At 38.4% G+C, this 16,096-nt stretch overlaps 2 protein-coding genes across 5 annotated transcripts in view; both read left to right on the plus strand.

Annotated features, from left to right (window-relative positions):
* The first annotated feature begins 1,874 nt into the window (after positions 1 to 1,874).
* LOC121853814 (probable DNA-directed RNA polymerase subunit delta) lies at positions 1,875 to 2,207 on the plus strand. Its single transcript, XM_042348189.1, has one exon. It carries the CDS (start codon positions 1,875 to 1,877, stop codon positions 2,205 to 2,207), a length of 333 nt encoding a protein of 110 aa, XP_042204123.1.
* Positions 2,208 to 4,831: 2,624 nt separating this feature from the next.
* Positions 4,832 to 16,096, plus strand: part of LOC121853751 (mucin-5AC-like) — an 89,282-nt gene continuing 78,017 nt past the window's right edge. For 2 of the 4 annotated variants that reach the window (XM_042348098.1, XM_042348097.1), the window contains exon 1: positions 4,832 to 5,190. The gene's annotated coding sequence lies outside the window, so the exon portion shown is untranslated. The remainder of the gene's footprint in view (positions 5,191 to 16,096) is intronic. The other 2 variants (XM_042348096.1, XM_042348099.1) reach the window with 1 other exon arrangement.

A 16,096-nucleotide genomic window follows, 5' to 3' on the forward strand; every position in this document is an offset into this window, starting at 1 on the left:
TATTCTTACACTATTATCTTCACTATCCTAACACTATTATCTTCACTATCCACACACTATCAATATCATTACTATTCCACACACTATTATTTCTACTATCCACATACTCTCAACATCTTCACTATCCTCACATTAACAACATCCTCACTATCCACACACTGTTGAAATCTTCACTATAAATACACTATCTACATCCCCGCTATCCACACTTCATCTCCCACATCCCCACTATCCACACTTCACATCCCACATCCCCACTATCTACACATCATCTCCCACATCCCCACTATCATCACTTCACATCCCACATCCCCACTATCCACACTTCACATCCCACATCCCCACTATTTACACATCATCTCCCACATCCCCACTATCCACACTTCACATCCCCACTATCTACACATCATCTCCCACATCCCCACTATCATCACTTCACATCCCACATCCCCACTATCCACACTTCACATCCCACATCTCCACTATCTACCATCATATCCCACATCCCCACTATCATCACTTCACATCCCACATCCCCACTATCTACACATCATCTCCCACATCCCCACTATCTACACATCATCTCCCACATCCCACTATCTACACATCATCTCACCCCCCACTATCTACACATCATCTCCCACATCCCCACTATCTACACATCATCTCCCACATCCCCACTATCTACACATCATCTCCCACATCCCCACTACACATCATCTCCCACATCCCCACTATCATCACTTCACATCCCACATCCCCACTATCTACACATCATCTACCACTTCCCCACTATCATCACTTCACATCCTACATCCCCACTATCATCACTTCACATCCCACATCCCCACTATCTACACATCATCTCCCACATCCCCACTATCCACACATCATCTCCCACATCCCCACTATCATCATCTCCCACATCCCCACTATCTACCATCCTCCTCCCACATCCCCTATCTACATCATCTTTATCCCACTATCATCTCATCTCCCATCCCCACTATCTACATCATCTCATCCCCACTATCTACATCGCCTCCCACATCCCTATCTACATCATCTCCCACATCCCCACTATCTACATCATCTCCCATCCCATTATCTACACCATCTCCCACATCCCTATCTACCCTCATCCCCATCCCCACCCCTATCTACACATCATCTCCCATTCCCACTATCATTACTTCATCCTACATCCCTATCTACATCATCTCCCACATCCCCTATCTACACATCATCTCATCCCCACTATCTACCACATCATCTCCCCATCCCCACTATCTACATCATCTCCCCATCCCCCCACTATCTACACATCATCTCCCATCCCCACTATCCATTACTTCATCTACATCCCCACTATCTACATCATCTCCCCTCCCCACTATCATCACTTCATCCTACATCCCCACTATCTACACATCATCTCCCACATCCCCACTATCTACACATCATCTCCCACATCCACACTATCTACACATCATCTCCCACATCCCCACTATCATTACTTCACATCCAACATCCCCACTATCTACACATCATCTCCCACATTCCCACTATCATTACTTCACATCCTACATCCCCACTATCTACACATCATCTCCCACATCCCCACTATCTACACATCATCTCCCACATCCCCACTATCTACACATCATCTCCCACATCCCCACTATCTACACATCATCTCCCACATCCCCACTATCATCACTTCACATCCCCACCATTGTCTCCACTATAGAAGTTTTCTATTGACAAAGTTCCAACCATAGTACTATATAATGTCACACCTTTTCATAAAAACTAGTCAAATTTGAAGTTGTATTCCTACTGACCCCAGACACATTTTGGTAAAAAGGTTCAAAATGACTGATACTCTGTCTGGCTCCCTCAAGAGGAAGTGGTCTGAAGACCTCTCAGATGAAGGCGAAGAGGCGGAGAAGCGCCCTTGTCTAGATGGAACAGGGCTGATGGATTCGCCTGAGCATGAAAAGGTTAAGGAGTTAGATGACACGGATGAAAGTGAAGATGATGTCTCACCTGAGAGTGATGAAGATTTTTGGGGGGAAATGTTAGAATACGAATTCTTGGACAGCAGTGATGATGTAGATGGATGGTCCCCGTCAGATGAGAGCGATGGATCTGAATCAGATGAGAGCGAAGGATCCGAGTCAGATGAGAGCGAAGAGTCTGCATAGGAGTGAAGACAAGAAATCGACGAAGGAGGTGGACAAGCGGGCAAACTACGAAGAAAAGACTAAACGGGTTGAGAACAGGGCTGTCAGATGTACCATAAGCTTTATGACCAACACTCCAGCCATCTCATGGTCAAATCGGCCAAACCGTTTTTATTTTGCAAAATTCGGCCAAATATTTTTGGATGGGAAACATACATATATTGTTTCTCACAAGCGATTTTTTATTTTTTTTATTTATTTATAGTACTTTATTATTATTATCATTGTTGTTGTTATTGTTGTTGTTACCTGTATCATCATTATTATTATATTTTATTTTTAATTGTGTATTTTTATTATAAATTATATTTACTATAAATTAATTATTATTATCTCTCTCTCTCTCTATATATATGTATATGTATGTATATATATATATATATATATATATATATATATATATATATATATATGTGTATGTATATATATATATATATATATATATATATATATAATATATATATATATATATATATATATATATATATATATATAATATGTATATATATGTATGTGTGTATATATATATATATATATATATATATATATATATATATATATATATATATATATGTATGTGTGTGTATATATATATATATATATATATATATATATATATATATATATATATATATATATATATATTTCATGTAGATCTACAATGAAAACGTGGATAAGATAAATCTTGATAAAATCACACGGGAAAGGGGAAACAACGGAGCACCTTAGCTTTCGTCTTTATTAAAGACATCTTCAGAGGCAACTGGATTACATGGACAGAGAGAGGCTTAAATATACAGGGTGACCTTAAAAACATGAGGTCAGGTCATAATGATGTCATCCACTAATCCCCAGACCAACACACACGGAGAGGAGCTTAAGAGAAGGGGGGTGACGTGACTAGTTAGGTCAGGTCAAAAATAAGGGAGACTCCAATAGATAACTATCATACATCTAGATCAAAGGTTTTCAAAGCATTTTTAACCTTGGGCCACTGACAAATAAATTATTATATACATCACCAAATATAATCAACAGAAATTATATCATTCAAAATATACGTTATATTCTGTCTATCGTATCTTAATTGGTTACTGTGGGTCATTAGGTCTGTAAGTATTGTGTTTTAATGATGGTAATTATATCTCATTAGTCTTCTGATTCACCACAGTATCTCTTTTTACGGGTAATTTCCACACAGGTATTATATTTAACACAATTAAGGTATTTTAGTCGGGCATTAGGAACCTTGAGTATAGAGACAGGTTAAAGCATCTTAATTTGCACTCCCTCGAGAGACGTAGAGCGAGGGGCGACCTGATAGAGGTGTATAAGTGGAAGGCAGGGCTAAACAAAGGGGACATTACAAAGGTACTCAAATTATCCAACCAGGAGCGAACTCGTAACAATGGTTTTAAATTAGACAAATTTAGATTTAGGCAGTGAAATAGGTAAACACTGGTTTGGAAACAGAGTAGTGGATGAATGGAACAAGTTACCAAATATCATCATTAACTCGAATACGCTGAATTGCTTCAAACATAGGTTGGATGCTCATATGAGCAATAGGGGTTGGGTGTAAACGGGACTGCCCAGTATGGGCCAATAGGCCCGCTGCAGTTTCCTCCATTCTTATGTTCTTATGTTCTTATTAGATCATACAACATGTATACTCTGGTCAAGCACCTTAAAAGCTCACAAAAGATTCAGGGGCTTAAAAGAGAGAAAGAGAGCTGAGTCAAGCCTTCTGGGCGGCTCATTCACCTCATGATTCATCGGTTCACTGGGAGAAGTGCAGCTGGTATTCGAATCTTACATATCAACTGCTTCGTTTGATAATATTGGAGATTAATTACAATGAGAAACTTGCCTACTTGAGAACATCTAAGCCCAGCACTGTGCATTACGTTCTTAATAACATTGTACAGAACACTTGTGAGAACTTTGCACATAATAGAAAGGAATCTCCATTCTCACTAATCTGTTAAGGAAATATTTTATCGGTTCTTGTGGAGCTGAGGAGTGACACCGCCTTCAGATGTCTTGAATGTTGCACTAAGAAGTCTGTGTTTAATCGACGTGAATCGGTGGTGCTTTAATCACACGTGAAGAAAATTACAAAGACAGGGTATTAAAGAAGAAATGAAGGCTAGAAGAATAATTGGGACATGTGGAAATAACAAGGTGAAATAACAAGACGAATAATACTGTCAAGAAAAACGTATCTGTAATTGAAATAAAAGACCAAAAGGCTGATATAGGTCACACGAGGAAGAAGTATTGTGTCAACATTGTTTAATATCATCACCTAACAAAAAAGTACCTGATTTTTTTTTGTAACTAAACATTATTACAGTAGCACTAAATACCTACACATAATTCAAATGGCATTAAACTTTTTATTAGTGACGGTACAAAAAAATATGCATGAAATAATTTTCACATGCTTGCTCACGCAGATAAGTAGTGCCAAATCGTCATATAACATGTATCAATAGGCAAACATAACAGCCGGTGCATACCTACTTAAGAGAGAGGCACGAGGCACTCCCCTACCAGACGCACGACAGTGGCCCACCTCGGTGCCCGGCCACACACACACACACTCCCGCAGCCACGGCGGTCACCCCACGGAGAGGCAGTGTTGTGCGAGACCTTGGCGAGTGTGGACCTACGTTCTTACCGCTCTGATACCCCGCGATTTGTGCTGACGGTACTAACGTCCGCGGATATGGTTATATGATATGTGCAGGTGTTTTCTATTTACTTGCGAATGATTTTATGTTCGAAGTAATTTGTTTGAGCTGACTTAGCACTGAATCAACGTTGTTCATTAACTTTTAGAAAGAAACCAGCAACTTGGAAGTGATGTGCTGTGTTGGAGTGCATTTTAAGGACGACTTCCCCCACTCACTGTGGAGTTTTACGTGACTCTCCGGTGCCGGTAAGTGTCTGGATATTAATGTTCTCTGCCTCACAGTTATCATCCAAGGGTTGTAGGGATCATTTAATTTATGAAGGTAAAGATAACAATCACAAGTTATCATACATGGTAGGAACACCTGGTTGTTTACTGTAAATATGAACGTAAATAAAAATAGTTTCTTGCATTAATTAATAAAAATGTATTACAATTGTGTTATCTTTATTTTGTTGATTAATCTGTAAATAAATCTTATGGATTTATCAGTAGACAGGACACCTGGTGATGTGTTGAAGTGAAGGTGTCTCACCTGCCTGAGTTATTAAGTACCGTCCACAAGTTTTGGTCTCTTTCATCCAACAACCTTTAAATATACAGTATATTTGGCTTATTAGGGAAACCTCAACGAATGGTGTACTTATTTTTCTTGTTTACAGACGTGGATTTACTAAGAATGTTGGCGTTGTGAGAACTTTACACTATCTTAGTAGTAAGAAAAATACGAAATTGAACTCTGAAAAATAAAATTCAAGCAAAAAAACTAGTGTAATAATAATATTTTATGTTAGGTAGTATTTTCATGTTTAAATTTATGTGAATACACATAATTGCGACACTATTTTTTTAGTTTGTTCATATTGGATGTTTAATCAACACTTATAAGCAACCACTTTTAACAAGCCCTTCTTTCTATTTCATTGTACAGGACGCATCATAAGTTGTGACGCCTCAACACTCTCACTTAACCATCTCCCAACTTTTTATTAATTAGGGTTGGGATTCTCAGTCATATTTTCCTACGATTATGCTGCTATATATGGTAGAGTTTCAGTGCAGTTTCGTTAAAAAAATTTATGCAATTTTTTTGGCGTATTGTAAGTGAGATTATTACACATTTTCTTATATTTCGAGTTCGGTGAAATGCAACTTTATGTATCCAGGTTTTGCTCCCCATTCTCAGAGATCTGTATGATAAATTGTCCTCTTAACTGAAGATTAAAGAATGCACCGAACTGGATGAATGAAACGAAAATCAGAATTACTCCTACTTTTATCACCAGTTAGTGGACAAAATAAACTGAATATTTCCCAATCATTGTCTACCATAATTTTCTGTGATACAAAGCTAATAAATTTAGTTATGGTAGAGTCTCAGTAGGATTTTAATGTATTTTTCACTATTTTTTTTAATCCACCAGTTAGCTGCATTCTGATTTGCGAGTCATTTTCTTCATACGTTTGAGTACCGGGTTCGGGCTGGTTGTATTTACCCGGGTACATGTAGTGGAAATGCAAGCTCTCCAGTACAATTTCCATGATGCGGATATTACGTCCACTTTTGGCTTATAGATGTAGATATCCAATGTCACATCCAAGTCTGATCTTGGAATCAAAGTCTAATCTACTGCAGGATATTTACCGTCCAATTCTGACATCAGGCAGCGGATATCCAGTATTCTAACTATTTTTAGTCTCAAAATGTAAATATCCCTCATCAATTTAACTCTGTTCAAGGGATGCGAATAACAATAATGCAATACACTTTGGATCTCAGGGTACGGATGTTCTTCGTCCAATCCACTTCTACTATCAGGACGCGAATATCAAAGGCCAATCCACTTCAGGATGTGGATATCCTTCATTCAATCTACTCTAAATCTCAGGATGTTGACACCATCAGACAGTCCACTTCTAACCCCAGGATGTGGATATCCAACGTCCATTACACACCCTCACACCCCTTGCGTTTAGTTGGCTTCAGCAACTTAACTTCCGCCTGGGTGTGGTGTAGGTGTAGTGCGTCTCACCTGTCTTAACCTGAGGTGTGGGGGGGGAGGGGGTGAACTATTTTCCTCCCATCCCTGGACATGATAAGCTCCGACGCTAGTGTGAGAATACATTATATCTGATTATTATTATTATTGTTATTATTATTATTGTTATTATTATTATTATTATTATTGTTGTTGTTGTTGTTGTTGTTGATGACATTTCATTACGAATATGATTTTCATTATTATAATTATCACTGCTATTAGTTTATATTATCATTATTAACAATGCTATCAGGTACTACAGTCAATACGTATTATTATTGTTACTAATGTTTACGTGTGGAATAGTCCTCTGGGTTTCGAGTATCGTACTGTAAAAAATGTATAATATTCAGCATAAATATCTCTCCTGTAATGTATTACGTTGCCGAGCTCGTCCACAATGGGGGTGCAGAACATAAAACTACAAATAACATATAAAAGATACAACTGGTAATAATTATAAGAAAGGGAATAATGATAACGTGACACTACAGTTAATAATAATGATAATAACATTATTAACTAAAAACAAAGAGTTCACATTATAACTGAAATTAACTCGTTACTGTGCTGAGGAGGATACCCGGCGTCACTCTTAATAGTTGAAGGGTCTTAACAATTCTGGTCTCGTTATGATTATCTCACCTGAGTATTTCGCTTTACTCTTCAAATGTTTTTTCTTAATTAGACGTATGACGGTGTTTGAATTATATTACAATTGAAAGACCACTTTAGATTGGAGTTAACGCTTTAATTTCCACTAGTATATGATATTACGCTGTTCACTCTTACAATTTAATAAACTCTACTGAAGACAGCCTTCGATAACCGGTCGGAGAAGTTATAAATATTTAGATGTGAAGTTAGTGTTTAAGAAAGACCTCAATGTTGGTATTGCCAAGTCAAATGGTCTCATTTTCAATTAAGTTCAGAGTTCAGGTGTGAAGCACAGGTTCACCTGGGAGGAATAAGAATAGAGGTTGTTACAGCCTTGACAAAGGTGAAGGTAGTGAGAATTGCTTCTTAGATATCCCGTCATTATTTAGAGTGCAGGTACGTTGTATCAGGCCTTTCATACCTACACACGGAGAGGACAGGAAGCATTTATTCCAATTAGTATCCAACGAATATTCAGTGTGTGTGTGTGTGTGTGTGTGTGTGTGTGTGTGTGTGTATTAGGTAAGAGATTGGGACTTTTCTCTGTGGTCTCGTTTGACAGCGACCACACTGAGGCTCCCCCCTGGCTGTTTCTGGTAATCCGGTCACCAGAGTTTGCGTCTCTCTGACAGAATTAAATAGGGAAGACCCACTGTGATCCTGTATCTCCACCCAGGCCCCACTTACAGCACTCCCTCATACAGACGCACATACAACGTAGCGGGAAAAAAATCGTAGATGCATGATTGTGTTGGTCTCCGCCAGGATGGTAGATGTCCACGATAGAAATCAGTAAAGCTAACACGTACGTAGCTATTTCCATCATAATCTTTCCTGCTCTATAGCCCTGTCCGTATTCCCTCAACTTCAGATCTCTTCTTCCTACATCCCATATGACGTGATGGATGAGTTGATCTTTGTGTCTATTCGTTTATCACATCATTCGTATACAGCGTCCAACAAACTGAAGTTTGATATAGATATGAGAAAATTAATTCAAGCTCATTTCTAAAAATATCGACGTATTAATCCTGGTATATTTGTGTTCCCTGACAACAACGGACTATTGCTGTGCTCCCTGAATCTGTATGTGTGTGTGTAGGCGTTATCAGTACAGGTATATATTCTTTACATAAAAATGACACAGCCAATCACTCTCAATTTCGCAGGTTTGTGTCCAGAGGCATCCATGAGAGCGCCACTTCTGCACTGCTAAGTCATATACGTTAATATTTTTCCAATTCTTGTGGCAAATTTAGTCTTACAATGTTGATATACAGGTCTATCTATCTAACAATTAGGAGAACTGTTCGAACTGATAATATAGTACCTAGTTCATCAGCAGGAAGCCTGGTGCAGGTGGTGTGTGGCTGACAACACTGGTGGCTGACAACACTGGGGTGTGGGAGACAACACTGGGGATGTGGGAGACAACACTGCTGGGGAAGGTGGGAGACAACACTGCTGGGGAAGGTGGAGACAACACTGGGGGGCAACACTAAGGTGTACACTGTTAAAGCTGGTGTCGGACAGGCTGCACCTTACCGTGCGTGTGTTCACTCGGGATGCCGCTGTTGTGTCTCACTGGCATCTGATCGCTGTCATGTTGTGTAAGTCAAGGTACAGTGAGGTCTCTAATACATTTTCTGTACACGGACTTACTCATATCACTTATTTTACAGTTTTACAGTATCTTCTTACATGCTTGTGTGTAATGTTGATAAGCTGCAGTTACCTTGATCAAAGAACATATTACTGTACTCACATTATATATATATATATATATATATATATATATATATATATATATATATTTTTTTTTCCGGAGGACGTAAACGAAACAATATGGAATATAAACAATTTCGTGAAAGTGTATAACCGTACAGTTTATTGCTCGGTAACTTGATATAGTTAATTGTGTGGTGAGTCAGCAAAGTTTGTGCCTTCATACTTTACTTATTACGTAATTACGAAATTTCTCCTAACTTGGGGCAATTCATTTGGCAAACAGTGCTCCGGGTTACAGGAGTAATCACATATACAGAGAGTATAGGAGTAAGATTAACCAAAGCGGTAGCAATATATCAATTATCTTATATAGTAGAAGTGTGCATGTGCATGTCGCAAAATATCTTAAATGGTATATAGTGCATAAGCCTTTTGCTGTATAACTCTTACACGCTCTAGCGCCCACAGGAGAGGAGCCAACCTTTAATATGAGGATAGTGTCTAGTAGAAATGTTGTGTACAGTATGTTAACCCACTAACTTATAAAACCCCATTTAGTAGACAAACAAGGGTTTTCCATAACATTTGGATGAAAAATAAATCTCATATACTTTATAGGACTACAAACAACGCCCTCCAAATTCTAACCCGAGGCTATACTTTATGTCTTCTCCGAAAAGTCTGCTTTAAGCTTTACCGTCCTAGGTCAACCTTTCACAGTTTTAAATCTTCCCATTAAAATATCCCTATTGAGAGTTTAATGAGGATAATTCCGACAATATCTCGTCATCCGCAGATCTAAAACATTAAATAAAATACAACAGCATCAATATTAAAAACTCGGTATGAAAGTATTTTTTACAGCATTGGGTGCAATAGTGTAAGTGCCTTATGAAAAAACGAAACAAAGGTTAACACTGAACACTAAAATAATGAAATGTGTATTAAACGTTTTTATCTCACTAACCCACAGCCTTGTTTGTTGTTTATTTGTTTTAAGTTAGAATCAGATTAATCTAAACATTTTACTGTAATATGAAACATCCACATGGAAGTTGATGCTCTCCACCCGTTTCGTTTCAAGGAGTTGTAGCGAAATTCGGGGCAAGACAATTATATGCAATTGCAGGAATGGGTGCAGGTCGTGCGGTGGGAACCAATCGCGCGTTGCACGCCCGCGTCTGAATTATAATGCAATCTTGTTAGTGGATATTGGTCGTCCTCCAGCTTTTTATTGAGCATATTAGATAATTTTGGTGTAACGAGAGCGTTAGTGGCACTACCCGGAGATGGCCCACAGCTGCTTCTTACACCCGCTGTTGCCGCATTCATACTCCCCTTATACAGTAATAGCTTGTGTGTAAGGGAATGACACACACACACACACACACATACATACATACGTACATACAAACATACATATATACACCTGCCCACACACACACACACACACACACACACACACACACACACATACATACATACATACATACAGACACACATACATTCTTACATACATAAATAATGGTTGCCCCTCGTGGAACGAGGATGGCCGGCCCTAGGGCCACCTTGGCGTGAATTTGTTAAAGGTGTAGAAGCTTTTGCCAACACAACAACCACACCCTGAGTTAACGAGCTGCATGACCCTGCGTCAAGGAAAGTCCGAGAAGACCGGACAACTTGCCAACTGCGCTGACTAATCATTACCCCGGAACACGATCCGCAAATCGATTAACATCCAGGTTCCCAATTACTGCTGGGTAAACAGATAAATGGCGTAAAGAAACTTGCCCATAGTTTCGCCCTGCTTGGGGATCAAACCCGGGTCCGCTCGCTTGCGAGGCGAGCACGCTGACCATTACACCACACACACACACACACACACACACACACATTTTCTTATATAATTTTCCCTCGAGACGAAATCGAGGTTAGGTTCCTAAGAATCAGTGAGAGACGTAGACTTTGCTACTGCAATGTTGACCCGCCAGACTCTAGTACTTGGCCTCGTGTAGTGGTGTGTATGCACTGCTGGTCCTCAAGCACAACACACTTTAAGATAAATTATTTATGCTACTCTTGAAAACTACTAATGCTTGGTTCGACGTGTTTGTCATACTTCCTGGCAGCTGCATCTTAAATTTGGAATCTGGTATTTTTGCATTTTATTTTTCAGGTATTTCAGTGTCAACGCTTTTTCTTTTTTTCTTTTTGGTGAACTTAATTCCTCTTACATAATGTAACTTTTCCAATAATCTAGTTGGGCTCAGTCTACATATGTACTTATTTGATAACTCGAGTATTAATGATGTATTTGAACATTATTGAGCTTTCTTCAGGCCTTTGTTTTGCCTCACAGAACACTCCGCCTGTCGCTCCCAGGTATTTAAAGCGCTTGACTGCAGTAATGTGTGCGGTGAATGGATGTCTTCAACTTCGGCAGTGATATCAGCTTTAAAAACGTCGAGTTGCACCAATGTTCCAGACAGGAGAGTACGAATGACTGACAGACTATCAACAGTAGCTTTGTTTAGTGTTGTATAATGTGTATGTCATATTAATTTTCTCCATGCTCTGAGGGCCAACCTCTTGTGATCGTATAAGGTAAGATAATTGGACAGTCACACCAAAAACATGTTTGTTTGTTTTTTCTGTCGCCATTCCAGTGTTTTATTGGGTGGCTAATCCGTGGGTCAGTTTCACTCTGTAGGGAAGATCAAAATGTATCTCTTGTGAACAGTGTATTGTTTTCCCCTGATTACTATAAGCATATCCACCAGTGTTTTCTTAGAAACAGATGAATTTTTTTTCTCACGTAATTCCTGCAAATAAACCGGATGATAACATGAAAACTCTGTCCGCGCGTTGATTACTGACTGAATACTAACAAAGAGAGAGAGACAAGTTCATTATCCTGAGGCACACAGGTTATTTTACTTACTTAAAACTCTTATCACTTTTACTGCGACCTTTCCCATTATCTGCATGACACCTGTGCTTGTTTTCTGCATATATTGTGATTTAAGTTACGAGAGGCAGCAGCGTTTAGGCTTGAAGCTGAACTCAGTTATTAAAGTTAAACCTTGGGATTGCGATTATTTTTATCGTCAATTCGCTCAAGTAATGTTTGATATCTGTTCATACTATTTCGTTTATTTCGGAGTGTGAACTTTCAGCTGCGCTAGTAACCACTGCAGTAACTTTGTGAACATCCTGCAGAGGCGTAGTTTGTGACCAAGTTTGGTCTGTTTCTCAGAAGAACAGTTTAGGATTTCGATAACTTTATTATTATATATGAAAACCAAGTTTCATGATTCAAATTTAGTAGTTAAATGCATACTGTATATTCAGTTAAGTTCTGAAATCTCGGCTTTGGTTATTATAAGTGTGTGGGCTAGGGTACTCTATGGGGAGGAGAGGGTAGATAAGCGAGCCAGGGAGTGAGAAAAGTTTTCATTTGCAAAGTCAGGAAATACATTCATAGAGCTGCTAACGTACCTACAAATTACGATGTACGGTGTATATATATATATATATATATATATATATATATATATATATATATATATATATATATATATATATATATATATATATATATATATATATATATATCTCACGGTCAGCCGATGTTACCGACTCATGTAAAGCTCAAGAGTTAAGTTACAACCTAATAGGATGACGTCCCGTTTATATTAAGGACAGTTTTAAACTTTTCACTGTCACTGGAATAAATTATACTTCTTTAGCCTTCAAATTCTGACAGCGTTCCTGTTGATGTTACTTCCAAAACATATATTTTTTTTTATTTACTTAATTACTATTCTTGTAATATTGCTGTTTTTTTTTGTTTTACCTTTATGATCTTAAATAAACAGACTCGACATGAACTCGTCGATGTTGTTTTTTATCTGAGCGAAGCGTTGGTCAGTTTACTGTGAATACATATTTGTGTTTGGCGTGTTAAGCCTTTACTGTTTGTGAACATCATGTCAGACATAACTTTCCTCTTCTCGTTTCTGATATTTCTAAAATCGTATATTTTTTTCATTATTATCACCAGCTTATGTCACCTTTACTGCCGAAGTACAGTAGGCTTCCATGGTGTTGCTTCTAAAATCTTCACCCAACAGAATTCCCTATTCACTCCTTACTTCCTAATATTCTCCATCCATCTGGCAGTTTGTGGAATATATGTTAAGGATTTCACTTGTATGGATTTATCACTTCTTTCTGATGAAGGTCTTCGAGAAAAATAATGATCCGTAAAAAGGTTTCAGAGTCTTCAAGGTTTGTTTTGTCTTCTCAAGTCACTCTGACATCATGAGACCTGAATATAAGAACGTTGATTCCAATCCTCAAATCTGCTTTTAAATCACAACAACCACAGAATCCTTTTTACATAACACTGTAGCAGCTGAGTGGAAATAAATGATATATTGTGTTTACAGTGTTGGTCCTGAACAGATTACACCAACCCACACACCAATGTTCTTATAGAATTTAATCCTTATAAGTCTTGGATGACTGTTTGTGTAGGAAAGCTTTTAGTGTGAATCTACCCGTTACGAAAAATGGATTGCAACCCACTCAAGGAGGGGAAGAGATCTGAGTACTGGAAGTGTGTCTAGTTTCTGTGCTGTCGGGCGAGGGTCAGTGACGTTGGTAGTGATAAGAAGGAATTAATGTATTTATTAATCTGAACTGAAGTATAAGAGAGCCCATCTATATACGGCAGCGTTTAATTACATATCGATACCATGTTGACCAACAGGTTTGTGTCGGTGTTCAAGTGAGTTAGTACAGTATATGCATTTTCAGATCACTGATTTGTAGGGTAACTTTAACGTTCAATCCTTAAATGAATTATGCCCGGACACAAGTCTCAGTAAAGGTGGTTCACAAGTGACCGTGACTGGCGCTCAGTTTCCTTTTTAGTGTTGGTAATTAACTGAGAAATAAATCTGAAGTTCATTTTCTTTCCTTTCTAGCGTTCTGCTTTCTTCATTCCCGTTTCAGTTGGGTAATCTCATTTTCCACAACTGTTACCACTTTTTTTAACCCAGGAATGCGCCACCTCTTCCGTGTCGGAATGGCCTTGAAAAGAAGTATTGTACTGCTGGGCTGCGGTGGCAAAGTTTTGTGTGCCAGGTAAATGTGTTGAACAAAAAATCAGAGCTTATTGCATCCAGCTTTTAATTAACCAGTTGTATACCCTCTCCATCTGAGATGTAATTTAGCCATGAAAGGTGTTCATTAAGTGAATAATGAAATTTGTTTTTTCCCAAACTACACAAATTTAGATTTTTATATTCTTACACACAGAATATACCTGACATTTTGAGAGAGAGAGAGAGAGAGAGAGAGAGAGAGAGAGAGAGAGAGAGAGAGAGAGAGAGAGAACTTTGATTCCAGTTTATCAATTATCAATATCGTGTTGTCACAACCTCATTATTTTTTTAGTAAATGCTTTTATGATGTACAATGAAAGAAGACAGACGCACATTCAGCTTACACTACATTCTGAACATGAAGGAACAATGTAGAGCGAAAATAATGATGGTAAATACGGACAAACTTTTAATAACATGTCCTGCGAATTACTTCACAGATTTTTCGAAGAGAATTAAGAATTTTACTACAATACAATCTTGCGCGTGTGTGTAACTCTGGTTTCTCCTACAACACAACTGATCATGAAATGTTTCTTCAGGGAATATAAAGCATTATTATGGTTTTAACCAATACATGGCTTAAGTTTATACGACGAGAAGCTGAGGCAGGAACCTAGACGACCGCTCTTATTGACTCTATAGCAAGACACATTTAATCCACTGTTTCTGTTGTCACTGTACAGTATGTTGTCACTGTATGTTGTCACTGTATGTTGCTACTGTAAATGTTGCTACTGTGTATGTTGCTAGTGAAAATGTTTCCACTGTGTATCCTGCCATTGTGTATGTTGCCACTGTGTATATTGCTACTGTATATGTTGCCACTGTGTATTTTCCTTTCTGCCACTTTCATGTATTTATACATACATCACTGTATGTTACTTTTGTTTACTGTGAACATTTTACTATGTTGCCACTGTGTTTGTTGCCACCATGTATGTTGCCACTGTGTATGTTGCCACTGTGTTTGTTGCCACCATGTATGTTGCCACTGTGTATGTTGCCACTGTGTATGTTGCCACCGTGTATGTTGCCACCATGTATGTTGTCACTGTGTATGTTGCTACTCTGTATGTTGCCACTGTGTATGTTACTACTCTGTATGTTGCCACTGTGTATGTTGCTACTCTGTATGTTGCCACTGTGTATGTTGCCACTGTGTATATTATTACTGTGTATGTTGCCACTATGTATGTTTCTACTGTGTATGTTGCCACTGTGTATGATGCTACCATGTATGTTGCCACTGTATATGTTACTACTGTGTATGTTGCCACCATGTATGTTGCCACTGTGTATGTTGCCATCTTCCATATTGTCACCGTGTATGTTATCATAGCATAAAACCTCTGCCAATGGGTTGCTTTCAAGTGCCCAAGAAACAAGTGGATATAAGCGTTGGTCTGTGTACTGCAGGTTCTTTTGTACACATGTTATTTAACATTAGTTTGTGTACCCATGTAGTGGTTGTTAAGAGCTATGTATGTTCCTTCCAGATAAAGGAAGCTTCAAGTCATCTCCTTTAAAAGACTCCAGAGAGAATGCAGTGTT

The sequence above is a fragment of the Homarus americanus genome, unplaced genomic scaffold, assembly GCF_018991925.1.
Source record: "Homarus americanus isolate GMGI-L3 unplaced genomic scaffold, GMGI_Hamer_2.0 scaffold18703, whole genome shotgun sequence".
Taxonomy (NCBI): Eukaryota; Metazoa; Arthropoda; class Malacostraca; order Decapoda; family Nephropidae; genus Homarus; species Homarus americanus.